The sequence below is a fragment of the Lytechinus variegatus genome, chromosome 8 (assembly GCF_018143015.1).
Source record: "Lytechinus variegatus isolate NC3 chromosome 8, Lvar_3.0, whole genome shotgun sequence".
Taxonomy (NCBI): domain Eukaryota; kingdom Metazoa; phylum Echinodermata; class Echinoidea; order Temnopleuroida; family Toxopneustidae; genus Lytechinus; species Lytechinus variegatus.
Window position 1 is genome coordinate 30,091,370 of NC_054747.1, and position 18,701 is coordinate 30,110,070.

The following is an 18,701-nucleotide window of genomic DNA, read 5'->3' on the forward strand; positions in this document are numbered from 1 at the left end:
AACTTAAACACAAATAAATACAGGCGATGTATCCAACACGACACACCTTACCTGCCTCAGACTATACCTTACATTTCGCATTCAAGTGTTCATGCTACTTGGTCAATATGGGAATGAACAGAGTTGACACCATTGTTTATAGTTGTATCTACATTCAACTATTTTTTGCATCAATTTGCGGTAAGAAATTGTTCTTTTTGGCTTTATTTAGGGGGGTAGGTCAATTTAAAGAAGGGGTGGGGGTGCTGAGCCGAAAGTGTGGTGGTAAATATTAAAAGAAAATAAGCTGATGGTTGTTTCCTCGCTCACCGTAAATAACGAATGTCCGTCCGTACAAACCAGTGGCGCGGGGTAGTCCTCCCTTGAAAATGATGATTCTACTTATTCATTTCATACAAATATCCATCAAAACTTACTTTCCACATTTAAAGTTACCCCCCCCCCTTATAACAAGAAAAGAAAATTACATGCTGCTTATCGACTTGGACTTTTGCCTCGGGTATGCCCTAATAGTATGTCGAATACGTATTGTTCACTGTAAGATGCTGTTTAAAATTTTAAGGACGTTGTTTAAGCCTGTCACTCTAACAACTACTGTTTAAACTTTTTAAACAAATGTTTAGACTTTTTAAAGAACTGTTTAAACTTTTTAAACCAGTTTTTTAAGAAGTTTAAACAATTACAAAACAGTTTGAGTAACCTGTTGTTATAGTGACAGGCTTAAACAACGAGCTATTTCTTTTGACCGCTGTTTACCGTAACACGAAGAAAATTAAGGCCTATGATCATACTCTTTTCATCAACACCCTGGTATCACTAGATTTTTGGCTTGTCCTTTAAGATATGAACAAGTTGTAATATTTATACCAAACAACCAAACACAAACTTTTTAAGTCATATATAATGCATTTTTAAAAAATAATTCAGTCTCGTTATTTATGGATTAATACGCTGAATTAGTTTTGGAATTACCGCAGATAGAAATAGGCGATGTTCATATTAAAAACACATTCTACGTCTAAGCACCTTTATCCATAACCAGAAAAGAACTCGACGTTGTTTTTGTACGTCACGGGACCAGACAAAATGACGAAGGCCAGGGGGGGGGATCGGGGTGCTCAACCAATTTATTTGTTTTTATTAACCAGAGTCCAGATATTATTTCCTTAATTATACAGACATATGACAATATTTAGATGAATAATCTTCAGCAGTACATCAGAGCCTGAAAAGCCATCGGTCTTGTTGGTATTTTATTTAAAGATGAATTTCTTTTCATCGGTATATATTTGAATATTATCATCCCTAGTTGGTACCTCGCCATGCATGCCTGAAACAAGCCGTTTAGGACGGTACACGGTTAGGGGAGCCGGAGGGTTCTGGTCTGAGGGAATCCCGAACGGGTACGAGGTTGAAGTATCAATCAGTTGTGATACCGGTGCGGTCCCGCAACATTCTGTGACGTCACAATGCTCGAACGGAGTATGGATCCCAGCATGGCCTCGGTGCGGTACGTAATTTGTTTGCGTATAACATTTATTATTCTTAATATAGACTAATATTCACGGTAATAAACATAAAGAACTTTTATTTGCCTAAAATTGATTTTAGTGTTTGCAGGAAGACTTACAGAAGGGGACAGAGAGTCTTTTGGCTGAGAAACATTTTCCTTTTTCTTTTCACCCAGTGTATCTAAACATCGATTGATTAAATTATATTGATTGATGTTCAATACAACTACCAACATAATGTGTCGTATGCACGTGTCTGAACATTAATCTGTAAAGTTGTATAAATCGGTAGTATCTGTTTAATGACACTGTCCTTAAAATGTATCCATTAGGTCAGTATACCCGGCAATTGACCGCGCTTCGCGCACCCACGAAGTGACTCAAAACATTTCGCCGGTGACCCACCTCCCCTCCATGCCATGACCCACGGTATGCCACTGCGCGCATTAAGTACATGTAGGTCTATCTTTTCCAATACATATTTGACAAGTTTGACGGTGTTGTGACGGATAAACAACAGACGCTAGGAATGATAAGTGGCAACCGCTAAAACAATTTTCCAAGTAGCAACTGTAGAATTAAAAGGGAAAAAATGTAACAGAGGCTTGAGTCTCTATGTAATCTTCACATGTTAACTTTTTCTACACACATAGCTACCAAGATTGCGAACAAATAAAATATCCATTTATTTTATTACAGGATAAAAAAGCACAGTCAATTAAATGAACTCCTCTGTGGCCGGGGATCGAGCCCGAGTATTTCACGCGTCTAGCCTGGCGCCTCATCGAACACTTGGTCACGTCACCTTCACTATTAAAAATGACACCAGCTTCGCTGAAGTTGGTGCAAGTTTGCCTTTCCCCACCCAATGCGGAGTTTTCGCTAACAACGCATGGCGAATTCAAGAACATAAAATGAATTGTCAAAGCACCTTATGACAAGAACAGCCAAAGAATTCTTTGTCGAAAATATTAGTAAATCAAAACAACAGTTCATCCCTTGACTCTGGACAAATGACTTCGCATACATTCGTAATTCCGAAGCTTCGTTATTCCGAAGGTTCGGATATTCCGAAGGTTCGTTATTCCGAAGGTTCGTATTTCCGAAGGTTCGTTAGTCCGAAGGTTCGCTAGTCCGAAAACGAAATGAGGTTCGTAATTTCGAAGATTCGTTAATCCAAAAACGAAATGAGGTTCGTAATTCTGAAGGTTCGTTAGTCCGAAAACGAAATGGTTAACGAACCTTGTTTCAGATGTTGTTTGAAGGTTTGCATGGTGGCATGTACAGTTGCTGATGTGGTTTACGGTACACCATGTGGAGTGTTATAGAAGCAGTGGATAGAAGAAGAGAAGGAAGTGGATAGGCGAGAAAGTGGAGATTTGAGAATAGAGGATTCTTTCTTGAGAATAGTCCTGAAAAGGACTGTAAACCAGAAGGAATGTTGAGTGAGAACAGCTTGAGTAGTAGAGCTGATTAGGAGATGCTGGCTTGCGTCGGCGAGTAGAGATGATGAGTAGTAGAGAGACTCGACGTTTCGGACAGGTTGACTGTCCGTCTTCAGGAGTGAGTGTTCGCCCGCCGCACGCCGAGCGAACACTCACTCCTGAAGACGGACAGTCAACCTGTCGAGTCTCTCTACTACTCATCATCTCTACTCGCCGACGCAAGCCAGCATCTCCTCATCAGCTCTACTACTCAAGCTCTTCTCACTCAACATTCCTTCTGGTTTACAGTCCTTTTCAGGACTATTCTCAAGAAAGAATACTCTATTCTCAAATCTCCACTTTCTCGCCTATCCACTTCCTTCTCTTCTTCTATCCACTGCTTCTATAACACTCCACATGGTGTACCGTAAACCACATTAGCAACTGAACCTTGTTTCGTTTTCGAATTAACGAACCTTCGGAACAACGAACCTTATTTCGTTTTCGAATTAACGAACCTTCGGAACAACGAACCTTATTTCGTTTTCGCATTAACGAACCTTCGGAACATCGAACCTTATTTCGTTTTCGCATTAGTGAACCTTCGGAACATCGAACCTTATTTCGTTTTCGGATTTTATCAAACCTTCGGAATAACGTCACAAATGTTTGGATTAACGAACCCTTTCACGTTTTGGGATTACTCGATGTATAGGCAATTTACGTGTTTCGGAATTACGAAGTGTAACCAAACGACTTACATGCAATTTCTTTGTCAGCTCCGAAACTTGAGAAGAAATGACTGTTCTGGTTCACATTTTTCGACGAAGCCCTCCTGTTGTTTGCCATTAGATTGGTATCTTCACAACATTTTCTGTGTTCTTAACCTCAGCGTCGTCTTTGGTTATTTCCAATTGCCTTAATTTGTCCTCTTGTCTTAACTTTACAGTAACCTTTTCTCGCAATTCAATTGTAATAATTTGTATTTTAATGTTTATCATATAAATTTGTTTTTGGTAATACTTTGATACATGTACATACCATTTTTGATTAATGTATTCTTCGTAAATATTTAACATATTGATTATTTTTTATTTCAGGACCCTCAAGGATAGCATTTTTTGTAATTGATGAGATCACCCTGATAAAATAAAACTGAAAATTTGAAAAGATAAATAAAAGAATACTTTTAAGGCGGTATCGCAGTGCGACCCAGAAATGAATCCTACAACGCGCATATATTCAAAGAGGAATAAGTCTTTGATTCGCAGAATGATTAGAGAAAATTCATATATTAAGATAGAAAAGAAGTAGCTAGGGAGTTGGTGATGTCATCAGTCCACGCATTTGCATTCCAACCAGGATGTGCATTTAACTGTTTTTAAACTTCAAAATATCATCATTTTTTAAATCCGATTTTGATCAATTGTCCAATGTTATGCTTCTTGTATTTTCTGATTTTTATTCATATCAACATTTTTTTCTGGGGTGGACTTGACCTTTCACACATGTAACACGAGATCCATCGCAAAGCAATACTCTTTTAGGCCTATCCTTTAAACAGATGCATGCTTGATTATCAAGTTCTTACAATTCCTGATATTCTAATTTGTATCTTCTAGAAAAACCTTGTTCGGTCCCGCGATATAGGTGGGATGTTCGTCAGTTTGTAAATGGAGACGCGAGGAAGCCAGTCAACATATATCATTCCAACGCTGTCTTACCGGACGGATCATTCTTAATTGCTCGATGCAAAGATCCTGGAAAGAAAATGTTGATCGGTGATCAACGACGAACTTGTCAAGGAGGGCAGTGGATAGGACAAGAACCAGAATGCCGTGAGTATACGATTCAAATCCTTTTTACCCCAGATCACACCCTATATTAAAGCCCCATTCATGAATATTACACAAATCTAGTATCCTTTGACAAGCCCACTACGGCATTTCACGATTATGTATGTACGACAGTTACGGTCCTTAACTGTAAAATCCTGCTATGGTGTAACTCGCTCCCTAGCTTATTGAAAAAGTGTCCAGTGTGTGCGCGCACTGCATCTGTGTTGTTTGGTACCATTTGTTTATACACCAACCTGACACCAACGCACCGGATGCACACATAGGATCCACTGCATGCACACGTACACGATCGCCTATGACTTGCTCTAAATGAAAAATATGCTGCAGTTTTTACCCGGCCAGGTTATTACATGTCTTAAATCTCTTTTATTTTGAGATGAGAAAGATGTGTTTTTCTAGAACGGACGACAACCCCCCACCCCAAAAGAAAAACTTAAGTACCCAGGACCAAAATCCAGTTAAAACCAATTATAGCAAAACCAATTGAAACCAGTTGGCCAACTGGTTTCAATAGGGAAATTGGAACAACTGGTTCCAATTGAAAACCAGTTGCCAATTGGTTCCAGTTAAAACCAATTGGGCAACTGGAACCAGTTGGCAATTGGTTTCCAATTGGTTCCAGTTGTTCCAATTTCCCTATTGAAACCAGTTGAATCCAATTGGAGGTAACTGGTTTCAATTGGTTCCAGTTGAAACCAATTGGAGGCAACTGGTTTCAACTGGAACCAGTTGAAACCAATTGATTTCCTACTGGATCCAATTGGAACTTCCAGTTGGAATGAACTTAATTAGTTACAAATTAATTAACACTTGCACTAACTATTGCTCATGTCAACACAGAAGCAGTGTTATGCCTGTATATACCAATGTAAAGGGCATTGATAAAATGCAGACTTTCATATGTACATATTTATATGGAAGATCTTCAAATATATGTATTTTTATTTGATGCAATTTGGTAACAGTTAGTGGTGTACTAATTATCTTTTAATCTATTCTAATTATAATCTATAACATTTATGAACATGGTTTTCACTGCTAAGTATTCCAAACACTTATCTTAAAAAAGTGTGGTACTTCAAATTAACAAAAATCAACAGATATATTGTAAATTATGATGAATCTCATAAAAACATTAATTTGTGCACACTGGCAGAAAATATGCAAATTAACTGGTTTCAATTGGATCCAGTTGGGTAACTGGAAAATTTCCAATTGGAAACCAATTGGAAATCATTTCCAGTTACCCAACTGGATCCAGTTAGGATTTCCAGTTACCAAACTGGTTCCAGTTTTATTTACAGTTACCCAACTGGTTCCAATTAGAATTCATTTCCAGTTACCCATCTTTCCAGTTAGAAGTCATCTCCAGTTACCCGATTGGTTCCATTTAGGATTTCCAGTTACCCAACTGGTTCCAGTTAGAAATCATTTCCAGTTGGAAGTCATTTCCAGTTACCCAACTGGTTCCAGTTAGGAGAAGTTCCAGTTGCCCAACTGGTTCCAGTTAGGATTTCCAGTTACCCAACTGGTTCCAGTTAGAAATTCCAGTTGCCCAACTGGTTCCAGTTAGGATTTCCAGTTGCCCAACTGGTTCCAGTTAGGATTTCCAGTTACCCAACTGGTTCCAGTTAGGATTTCCAGTTGCCCAACTGGTTCCAGTTAGGATTTCCAGTTGCCCAACTGGTTCCAGTTAGGATTTCCAGTTACCCAACTGGTTCCAGTTAGGATTTCCAGTTACCCAACTGGTTCCAGTTAGGATTTCCAGTTGCCCAACTGGTTCCAGTTAGGATTTCCAGTTGCCCAACTGGTTCCAGTTAGGATTTCCAGTTACCCAACTGGTTCCAGTTAGGATTTCCAGTTGCCCAACTGGTTCCAGTTAGGATTTCCAGTTGCCCAACTGGTTCCAGTTAGGATTTCCATTTACCCAACTGGTTCGATCCAGTAAGGATTTCCAGTTGCCCAACTGGTTTCAACTGGAAATTGTTAAATTCCAGTTAAAACCAATTGAAACCAGTTGAAACCAATTGAAACCAATTGAAACCAGTTGGAAATCCAACTGGTTTCAATTGGATTTTGGTCCTGGGTAGTTGGAAAAATAGAAACACACAGAGTGTTTACAAGTGCGTGAATATTTTGTATTGAAGTGATTTTCTCGCATAAAATCCCCATTCACTGTGCGCTCGTACATTATATTTGCAATAGAACACTTTTACGCGAACTTACCGGCGAGTTAAACTATAAGCACGATTCGCTTACAAGATCGTAGCATACGACCCTAAATAGATCTCCAGAAGAGCAAATTGCAAACAATTAACCATTAAAACATATCCCACAACCCTGTGGTAAGAGTGTAGGCTTATTGGCGTAGAGCTTTACTGACACCAGGGCCCGTCTTACAAAGAGTTACGATTGATCCGATCAGTCTCAAGTATATGGAAATCCAACAATGTCATAGCTTTTTCTTTCAGAAGTTTGTTTGATGTCCTTTGGAAACAAAAAGGAGCATACTGAATGGTCAATAAAACTGATAATGGATATACATTACTTCTAGTAATTATTTTGAGCAAACATGTATTTAGATAGTAAATTAAGAGGCTTTTTATAGGAGGAAACTATAATTTGTTTAACAAATTTTGGGCATTACTCCTATTTGTTTAAGATCAGTATGCTCGATCTGTAATGAAAATCATAAGATCAGTATGCTCGATCTGTATGAAAATCATAAGTCATAATTTTTTTTTTCTGACTTATGATTTATGATTTTCATACAGATCGAGCATACTGATCTTATGATTTTCATTACAGATCGAGCATACTGATCTTAAACAAATAGGAGTAATGCCGAAAATTTGTTAAACAAATGTATTTAGATGTTGACGTTGCTGGCTTCAGTTGCGCTAGATCAGATCAATTGTAACGCTTTGTAAGACGGCCACAGGGGAATGTTTCATCAGCATTTATTTTTTCCGACAAGTTGTCAGGTCTGACAACTTTCCTTGAATGTGATTGGCTGACAGGAACTGTTACCACAGTAACTGTCGGATAAAACAGGTCTTGTCGGATAAAATGTCTGACAAGTCCTTTGGGCGATTCCATATGTGTCGTACGAGACATTTCGACTACAATATATGGTGTAGCTGATTGCTTGAGCTATATCAATCTATTTATTTGTCAATAATAAAGTTATAGTGGGTAGTCATGTGGAAAAACCGATTGCCAACAAAAACTGTTTGATTATGGGTCAATTACAGGTGAAAATGTTGTGTGTCGTACGGGACTCAGAAATGTCCCGTACGACACGCAACATTTTTACCTCGAATTTCACCCATGGACAGCAAATTTTTGTTGGTTGTCATTTTTTTACATGGCTACCCAGTAGTACTTAATTATTACCACAAAATACACTGAAACTCCTTGTTTGTTTGGACAGTGGGTTGAAAAATATTGTGAAAATTGCTCATTTTTTCTATAGCATGGAATTGCCCCTTTCATGAAACACTCCCCAAGGGATGCTTTCAACAATGGAAACAATACGGACCACGTTATACTATGTAATTTATTTCGGCATCACACTGCCTGGGTAGTGCTTATAGGTGGAACACGTCCCAAAAGGGTTCTCCATATAGGTTCATGTGTTAAAAACAAGAATAGATCAAATCGTATAACTATATAGGTGTTTATAATGACTAAATACACACTTTTGTCAATAAATAATCAAATATCCTTCGTTTCCTGAGAATATGAAGATAATGATATTTTTCGTGGCTTTTGCTATGTAGGAGGTCTGAAACGCAGAATAAAACAGAAATGATAGGTATTCGTTGGTAACTAATGAAGTCTCCATAAACTCCATTTATATGAAAAGAGTAATAATCTCATTTCCTGTTCTTGTGATAAAAGTTCTCAAATATGCATCATTAATTTTATAAAAATTGATTTCTATATGTACCCTATGACGTCCGGGTCAGTGGGAACTCCCCGAAAACTCTCCAAAATTAGGATTTTTTAGCAGTTACTTCGCAGACGCTTCATATAACGCAGATAACCTTTTATCAATTACCCTTCATAACAAAGAAGCCTTTGTCAAAATCGGTGAATCAACCAGCAGTGTCGACCTGGGCCCCGTTGTACAAAGAGTTACGATTGATCCAATCAATCGCAACTATGGAAAGCCAGTAAAGTCAACATATGAAATGCATGTTTGTTAACAAAAAATCCATTAATTCATTGATTCCTTGACACTTTGGAGTGTTCTCCTTTGATTACAAAGAACATGTTGCAAATTTCCTGTAGAAAAAATTATGACACTGGTGGATTTCCATAGAGTTACGATTGATCGGATCAATCACAACTCTTTGTACAACGGGGCCCAGGACTCGGGACCAAGGACATACTTGCATTTTTTTTCCAGTCCGAATGTTTGGACGATCTGCTGTCCTGGTCCTCCAATTTGCAAAAATAACCTCTAATCTGTCGATTAAGATTTCACGGGCATTTTCAATGTAAAAATAATGCACATGTAAGATTTGTTAGCATAAGGTAATTACGTTTATGGAACTGTTTAGACTAGTTTCCATAATTACCACATGCTCACTGGTGCACGAAAAATATCTGTGTATCATTTGTTTTAATAGAATGGTGGGACTTTATGCTAAAAATCACTTTTTTTCAACCGTGCTAAAGTAATTACCGACACATATCAAATTTACCGGAAGCATGGCTTTCCATGCGTCGGTAATGATACCCATTGTACCGTGTGAGTTGAAAAAAATGAGTGAACAATTCATTTCATATGCCTGCTTGCGATTGAGTAATAAAACGGAGTAGAAATCGTCAACTGGTTTAATATTTTCTTTTTCCACTTCCATTGTGCTAAGGAGAGATACAGACCAAAGTGTTATTCTATGGCGCCAGTCGTGAGGTAGCTCCCAATGGGACAGTCGTGGTGTACGTACGTCAAGGAGATAAGAGACGTCTCGATGTAGTTTGCAGAATCACCGACTACAGCACGAAATTACCTCGGTTGAGAACTCCTCTTGAGAACGATGGAGAATTATGGGTAAACATGTTCCAATATTACGTAGGAACTGAGGTTGGACATCGATCTCATACCAAAGGAAATTTTACATCATTATTGCATAATATTATTTGGGTTTAAAAATATCAAAAGAACAGTATACCATTTCACTTGTTACGAATCTTGCTTATAGTGTAACTCGCCGTTTAAGTTTAGTTTCCAACTACATAAGTTTTTCTTTTGGGGTGGGGGTTGTAGTCTAGAAACACACATCTTTCTCATCACAAAATTAAAGAGATATAAGACGTATAATAACCTGGTAAAAAACTGCAGCATATTTTTCATTTAGAGCAAATCACAGGCGTGGCACAGGCGATCGTGTACGTGTGCAGTGCATGCAGTGGATCCTATGCGAGCATCCGGTGAGTTGGTGTCAGGTTGGTGTACAAACGGATGGTACCAAACAACACAGAGGCAGTGCGCGCACACACACTGAACACATTTTCAATAAGCTAGGGAGCGAGTTACGCTTTAGCAGGAGTTTACAGTTTAAGACCGTAACACACCTCCTCCATGTGTCTTCTTCAGATTGCGCTGTAGGCCTAGATGGAGGTATGGAGCTAATATGTGAAAATGATATCACTGTTATGTGAGACACTCATATTTCTAGTTTTTTGCCCATATGACACCATACTGGCTCTATACTCACTGTCTTCATCATTAATAGTATGCCGTCGTTGTTTACTAATATCATGACTGTACTTTTTTGAATAACTACGCAATTCAATATTTTATTTTCTTTCAGAGCTGGCGCTGGCCCAGATCACATGGCAAACGGCTGAAACCTATTTCTACCGACTTCTCTGGCATGTTCACATGCTCTTGGTCCTCATATTCCCACAGCGTTCACGTGCTCTTTAAAGGTATGCCACTGTTGCAACAATGTAATCCTTGTGGTTACTTGTAGCTCCATGCTTGTAGCATTCTAATTTATAATTCAATTATCGCTATGTATACAGATTTATCAAAACGAAGCATTTGTTAAACATTAAAACGCAAACATGCCGGAGTGGAGAATCCGCCAAGATTTACGTTTAATGGCATTCATCACTATTATTGTGCTCGGTCATGTCAGTCCATTGTTTAAAAGAAAGTTGTACCTCCTTCCATCAGTGTACCCCGGTGTATTTGTTTTTGCATTATTTCTCTCTTTTTTATTTCAGCTGCCGAATGTGAAGTTCCCGATTTCACCGAACATGGAGGATATATATCAGGACGTCACATTGGGGACATTGTTTTAAGTGGTACTACAATCTCGTTTGGATGCGGAGACGATTACCGTCTAGTTGGATCAAGGACACTCGCATGTGCCAATGGCAAATGGTCAGGAGACCTTCCTTTGTGTAAAAGTAAGGTTTTTATTGAGGGGCATGGGAGATTAAGCAATTGTTCTTCATCAATAAAGTTTAGTGTATTATTTGGGACGATGAATGATGAATCATCATTCATCGTCCCAAATAATACACTAAACTTTAGGGCCTATGTCCACATGCTGGTCAACATTCCCACCCCAGACTCCCACCAGCCTCGGAATAGTGTAAACGCTATAAATAGGCTACAGCTCTATACCTTGGGAGCGCGCAAAAATCCGAACCAAATGATCTGCAGGCGGATGTGAAGTTAATCAAGTTAAGCATGACCGTCACCAGGGGATGCTGAAGATGTGAACGCACCCCCTCTAGACCCCCTTTTTCTTTTAAAATTTGATCGAAATGCCTTTTTTAATTTATTTTTTTCTTTCTTTTGTCAAATAAGCCACCACAGCCTGTTTAAAAAAATGTTCCTATAGGGCCACCAGTGGCGTTGCCTGATGCGGAATTGGTAAGCCTTGTCTCTTTTTCCCCAAAAAGCCCCCCCCCCCACCTTGGAAAAAGCCGGGTGACGGCCATGAGTAAGCCATCTTTTTCGATTAAACAGGCAATGCTTTTCTCATTCTGGGAAATTTGTGTACATACATGTATACCAATTTCAGTTGATCCCAGCTCCAGGTTGGCACATGCATTTGGATTGGGTGAAGATGGAGGATAGAGACCTTCGGGCATATGTCGGGAGTGTATAGCCTTGCATCGAATCCGACATAAGGCTATCCATTCAGCAATTGGGTTGGTTTGGAGTGCATGGGTTTTATGCTATTTTCCGTATGATTAAATTAAAACAAGACAAATACTTTGTTAAAGTAGGAAATATTAATTAATACGAATGTTATCATGATATGAATATTTTTTAAAAGATACGGAAATATCACTTTATTCAGAGCCATATATACCTTAAGTGCTCTGGAATTTTTTTTTTCTAGAACTCCAATAATGAACCAATAAATGAAACAAAGTGATATCATTCCAATATTTACAAAGGTTTACTGTCTATTATCGCTGAATGAGATATGTTTGCCTTTCTATCTGGTAGTTAACAAATGTCCAGAGCTGACAATACCAAACCATGCTTTGATGGAGGGGGTCTATGGCTATGGAAGGAATATCGGAGATATAAGGATATTCCACTGCCAACAAGGCTACATTCTACAAGGGGCAACCAATAGTCTGGTCTGCCTGGAAAATGGACATTGGTCCGCCGAACTACCAACGTGCGAAGGTGATTATTTGAATCTCTTAAATATATATAGAATGTGCATACCATCTTTGCATGTTTTCCACAGTTCTGCGAAAAGACGGCATATCTACCACTCTTTTTCATTTTTTTCCATTTCATAAAAAAGGTTATATTTAATATCTTCTTTCATATCATTTCATATTCATATTATATCATTCAAATAAAAAATGTGACTTGATAGACGTCATGAGATCTACATTTTAACGGAGTGGCAAAGGATGAATACGAGGTTTATCAGAGATCTAATGTAAATGATTGATGACTTGAATCATTTCTTTTTCATTCCCACTACTAAAAAAAACATGGAGTGCGTTTCGATTCCTCTGTTGACTTAAAACTATGGTCCCATGGCTTACTTTGACCTTTTTAAGTGTTGTGCTCCTCCTCGCAACGTCTAGTCTTTGGTCTCGCAGGTAGAAAAGTCCTTTTCCTTGGCCTCTGGTAGGTCCTGGAAGAGTGCGTTACGTAGGTGGTCATTAAACATTCCAGAAATAGGAATTGTAACAAGAAATTAGCAGAACTTTAGATGGAAGATCGATTGAAGTGGTGCGTTCCTCGAGGTCATCCTTGACCTCGAATCCGACCTCGATCGAGGGCAAATGTCGCATTGGCCTTCTCCATGGTCTCGGACGTCTCCTCGGCCTTGGAGGTCCGAAGCGGTTAATTGCCAAGAGAATTGACCTTAGATTTTTTGCTTGACCTTGAACTCGGACAGTCTGGCCTCGTATATTTTTGCCTGTGCTCTCCGCCAGTGGCGTAGACAGGTCCTTAGACCTGGGGGGATGATCCCTAGCTGGATCATACTTTCTATATATATATATATATATATATATATATATATATATATATATATATATTATATATATATATATATTATATATATATATATATATATATATATATATATATATATATATATATATATATATATATTATATATATAATTATATATATATATATATATATATATATATATATATATATATATTATATATATATATATATATATATATATATATATATATATATATATAATTAATATATAAATATAAAGAATGAAGGAGATAACGTACTCGATAAAAACAAAATATCATGGGCCAAAGCAGACGAGTTAAAGATAACAAAATAACACGATCTGCCTCATGGATTATCTCGTGTGTATTTTAATCACTTTGCTTTCAGCAATAAACAGGGCATCCTGTAATAAACAAACTTCCTTGCACATTTTTCATGGCAGTAATCTTTTGTTTGATTAATGACAATGAGTAAAGATGATCATAAGAGAAATGTCATTTGTCGGATGTCTAGTTATCATCTTGGTCATGACAGTCCTTCTAAACATGATCTAGAATAACTAGTATTCCTTATTTTACTAGTATAGTAGTATGCTCTTTTAAAAGTAGCGATATATTGTTAATGATCAAACGAATGAATCAACAACTAAAGGAATAAACAAATAAACAGCCAAATAACTAAAAAAATATCAATTACAATTATAGTAATAGGGGTAAAATAAAAAAAAGCTCAACATTATATTTCTTATCCACGTGCAGATATGCGGACACTAAAATGATAAGCACACTCTGTTTAAAATTACCATGACTACAAAGGCTTGATTGAATTAAGTATGGAAATGAAATAAACCTCACCGGGTTGTCGGATGTAAACTGTATAGATAGTAACTTGTTATAATTTCGATTCATTTCTTATTATGTACCTTGTTGTGATGATTATGATAAAAACATAGGTAAGGAAATGTAACAGTTTATAACCTTCAAACCTAGAAGACTGCGCACGTACAGAAATCACTGGTATAAGTAATTCCAAAATACATTGCGCCAAAAATATTGAGTGAAAAAAACCTCGGATATCACTGAGGCCATCCAAAATTTGCACTTTCATTCCAAAATCATTCATTTACTAATTCGCTCCTTAGAGACTGAAAATTTTCACCTTTCCTTTGCAAAGTAGGGGTTGAGGACATGGCCAGCAGGGAAAAGGGTCAGTGTATGTGTATAGGTAATTTCTTATTAATTCGTTTGAACAGTGTTAATGTGTTATGAAAGCAATTGCTCTGAAAGGGAGTGATTAAGCGACACTTTCTTAAATCTGTAATGAAATATTTTGAACTTATCTCCTTTGCAAATACATAATTATTATAAGGAAATGTACTTGGTGAAACTCTGAATAACGATCCTTAAATGTATATGACGACGCAAGACAGTTGTTATTACTTAAAACTTGCAAGTTGTAAATGCATATAAGATGATTGACTCTGAATAAAAGTCCAATTTTGATCATGTTTGTCATTGCTGTACGTTATGATTATTACTGCTATTATTATTGATTGATTTTAACTAGCATTCATTGCTTTATTACTGTATAGTTTTGCTTCTTCCCCCACAGAAACCTGGGGGGATGATTGTACACACCATCCCCCCACCTAAAATTCTGGGGGGGGGGGTGCATCCCCCCATCCCCCCCGCTATCTACGCCCCTGCTCTCCGCCTTAGTTTCAACATTGATGATTACTTAATTTTTATGTTCATTAGAAATTTCTGTCCATGAAGATTCACCCGGTACAAGATCCTGATCATATTGACTCTCCTCCTGATGTCACTGATCTATTATCCTCTTCCTTTTCTTGGTATCTCCCGAACGTTCAAACTGGTAAGCTTTAAGGTAGTAACGTTTCTACGGGCGTGGGCTCTTTCTCAGGAAAAAAATATCAAGCTCACGCCACCTTTTGTCAAGCATCATGTGCAATTTAAAGAGGGTAAAATATTTATTGATTACAGTGCTTTATCACCGTCGTAAATCATATTCCAAGCAAAACTTATTTTGTCTCATGCAAACATCGAAAGACCCTTCTCATCGCAGTTGGATGAACGATTGACCAATCGGTAAGCGAATGAAATAGCAAAAATATATAAATAATAATAGCCAAATTAAGTAAAAGGAATATTACAATGCTAAATCTGTAAAGAGTGAATGTGGTAAAACAATTTTCGTTCATTCTTCAATAATCCATTTGCTGGAGAAAAAAACAGAACTGCGAGGATGGACTCCTCCTTTGAACAGATAATTGTGTACCTGTTTATATTCAGTTAAAAAAAAAGTTAGATGATAACCATAGAATTTTGTTTCATTTCCTCGGTCGCCATAATGTATTAGGGGGTCAAGATAATTGTTTATCATTATTGTAATAAATAATGAAAACAAATACAGTTTACTAACAAGAACATACAAACAAGGATCCCTTTTTTCAGGAATCGCATTTATTGCATTCTCTTTGTCGGCGTTTTTTCATCGCACCATGTGCATGCCTCCGATATAATAAGCCTTCCACATGAGCACATCATTGACACATAGATAAGGTGACATTTTCTTTTGAAATTAAATATTACTGCAGAACCTCCTGCTGAACCAAATCGCCCTTCACAGCCTGCACTCGAAGACACTCCACTAGACTACTCTTCTTTTGACTCGCTGTATGCCAGCGATGGGCCATCATTCCCAAGTTTCTTTGACGATAATGGTAATGAAGAAACTCAACTTTCTTCCCGCCCAACGCCCACCAGCGGCAATCAACTCGGAATTAATGCTGACAATCATTCAAGCCCTAGAACACCAACAGAAGGCCGTACAGACACTGCCGATGATATGGGACAGACGTCGAAAGCTTCGAACCTAAGTCACTCCGAAACTGCAGATGAATTTCATCAGACAACGCTATCCAACATGCCAACAACCAAAGGCCATTCAATGGTTACAGATGAAGCACGCCAGACAACAAAACCCTCAAACCAAACTACTAGAACCTCTGATACAACACACCAGACTCAACCTCCTGCAGATCAGAGTCCGTAAATGTTGAAGGAACACAGACAACATCATCGCCTTCGAACCAAGCCCATCCAGAAACTGCAGAAGATTTGTAAATTACACCACCCACCGCGGCCTTCAACGTATTGGACAGTACTTAACTCAATTGCGATTGCTGAATATTATTTTATCATAGTCCACAATTTTTATTTTTTTGGTCAATGGTTGTAGTTATATGACTTACAAGAGAAAGCTATTACAAACAGACAAAGAAGCAAAACCACACTCACCAAAATTAGCAAAAGATTGTGCGTTGAATTGCTGAACAATAGCTCTGAACGCGCCAGAGGAATATCGAAACTCACATTGATATACTATAAGTGAATAATTGGTGCTATTTGTCACATGCAGCATAAAAGAGTTATTAAAACAAGGTGAACCAGAAACTACTTGAGATCGAGGTCCAGACATTAAAACCATCAGCCCATCATAGCCTGATCCCCACAAGAGTAAAACAATAGCGTATTTTTTCAATCCCTATACGCAAACACTTTTTACCGCACATCAATTCATTTGAAAATGCAAGCAAGTGAAATCAAAATTGACAGCTGAGGGGGTTTTGTCGACAGTTGGTGTCTATTTCATTATGTTATTGGTTTTGTTAGCACATTTTTCGGGGTAAAATTTTCCATTTGTATGCCCTAGATAGATTTCAACGATTGATAAGAGAATATCAATGTATATATCAATATATTTCTTGCTGTATTATTGAAGCGGCTAGAGTTCTTTTTTTTAATCGGACCAAAATTTTAAAGAATGTCTCAAAGTAATAAAATCGAGGAGCTCAGACAAGCTCATCACATTTTCAACTGTACAATGGTTGTTTTGTATTACGGCATGAAATTGATTACATGAGGAAAAAGGCGTGAACTACATATTCAATTTTTCCAAGACTGGTAAATATCGATACGTAAATACCCGTAATGCTGCCAAACATAATAAGGCTGATAATTTTGAAGATGATGATGGTGGGGATGGTACCGATGATGACGATAGTGGTTGTGCTGCTGCTGATGATGATGACATTGAAAATGGTGGTGATGATGATGATAATAATGACATTAAAAATGGTGGTGATGAAGGTGATGAAGATGATGATGATGATGGTGATAATCATGATGATGGTGATGATGATGATGGTGGTGTGGTGGTGTTGCTGGGGATTGTTGTGATTTAAAATGTAATAATTGTGATTATGACCATGGTGATAACGAAATAGAAATTGATGGTGAAATTAATTGATGCTGCTGCTACTAATGATGATGGTAAGTAATCAGTGATGGTGATAATGATACATTTTCAAGTAAGTTGATCTGTTCAGGTATATATGTACGTTTCAGGCACAAGAGGACAATTAAGTTTAATAATATATATTTCTTGTGTTGAGATAACCTACTTGTGCAAATAAGCTCACTTCAGTGTTTGTACACAAGAAAGAAAGAAAAGACTGATGTAAGCACATTAATGTATTTTTATTTGTATTATGTTTTCATGGCGCCATTTCTTGGCTTCCAATAGCTAATTTTTCTCATCATCTATCACCAGATATAAAGATGGTGATGGCGATAATGATGATGATCATGATCATGATGATAATGACGATGATTGATAATGATTGATGATGATGATGATGATGATGATGGTGATGGTGATGATGATGATGATGATGATGATATGATGATGATGATTGATGATGATGATGGTGATGATGATGATGATGATGATGATATGATGATGATGATGTTTGATGATGATGATGATGATGATAGAGATATCTATAATATATCGCTATGTGATTTTTGGCTAAATATAATAACAGGCCTATATATCTAATACAAATTGAACAATTAAGCAAAAAACATGAACAAAATCAGTATAAAAAATTATAATTTCAAATAACGCGAATCTATTAAATCAAAGGCTTGGCCATATTTAAAAAAAAATAGATAGTTAAATACTTTCGTCAATCCATGAAGGATACCTTGTCCCCAATTTCCGGTATATAGGCTATGCCTCCGTTGTAACTTGCAGCTAGCATTGGTTATCTCATACATTTTACACCTCCCTAACATGCATAAGGTCCCATCAACGCTCATTTCAGGTTACTATTTCTTTAAAGACGACATGTTTATGAATGTAATGGAATTAAAATAATATAGCTTGTAAGAATATTCGAATGATCACTATTACGTTCGCTCACTGTTAAACTGAAAATCTTCTCTTTTGGGATCTTTTTTTTTCTTTTTGCCAACTCTTATCTGATTCTACACTGTGTGATACTTTACATAATGATTTAAAGGCCAAGTCCAATCAAGAAAAAGGTGCTGATTTG

General features: G+C 37.4%; 1 protein-coding gene across 2 annotated transcripts; it reads left to right on the plus strand.

The window, feature by feature from the left end:
- Positions 1-19: 19 nt before the first annotated feature.
- On the plus strand, positions 20-17,166 carry LOC121420313 (sushi, von Willebrand factor type A, EGF and pentraxin domain-containing protein 1-like). Of its 2 annotated transcripts, XR_005970739.1 has the most exons (9): positions 20-180; positions 1,310-1,510; positions 4,558-4,773; positions 9,675-9,856; positions 10,620-10,737; positions 11,038-11,223; positions 12,281-12,466; positions 15,037-15,154; positions 15,897-15,984. XR_005970739.1 is itself a non-coding variant. In XM_041614899.1 (8 exons), exons 1-8 carry the CDS (start codon positions 27-29, stop codon positions 16,352-16,354), a joined length of 1,701 nt encoding a protein of 566 aa, XP_041470833.1. In that variant the 5' UTR covers positions 21-26; the 3' UTR covers positions 16,355-17,166. The 2 variants fall into 2 exon arrangements, 1 of the variants encoding a protein (XP_041470833.1); XM_041614899.1 differs by lacking the exon at positions 15,037-15,154 and having other exon boundaries at positions 21-180; positions 15,897-17,166.
- Positions 17,167-18,701: the final 1,535 nt, after the last annotated feature.

Bases quoted from the DNA above. Each gene is read 5' to 3' on its own strand.
- LOC121420313 (XM_041614899.1), top strand. From the start codon at position 27: ATGTATCCAACACGACACACCTTACCTGCCTCAGACTATACCTTACAT. The intron at 10,738-11,037 runs GTATGCCACTGT...TTTTTATTTCAG, and splicing joins CGTTCACGTGCTCTTTAAAG to CTGCCGAATGTGAAGTTCCC. The intron at 11,224-12,280 runs GTAAGGTTTTTA...TCTATCTGGTAG, and splicing joins AGACCTTCCTTTGTGTAAAA to TTAACAAATGTCCAGAGCTG.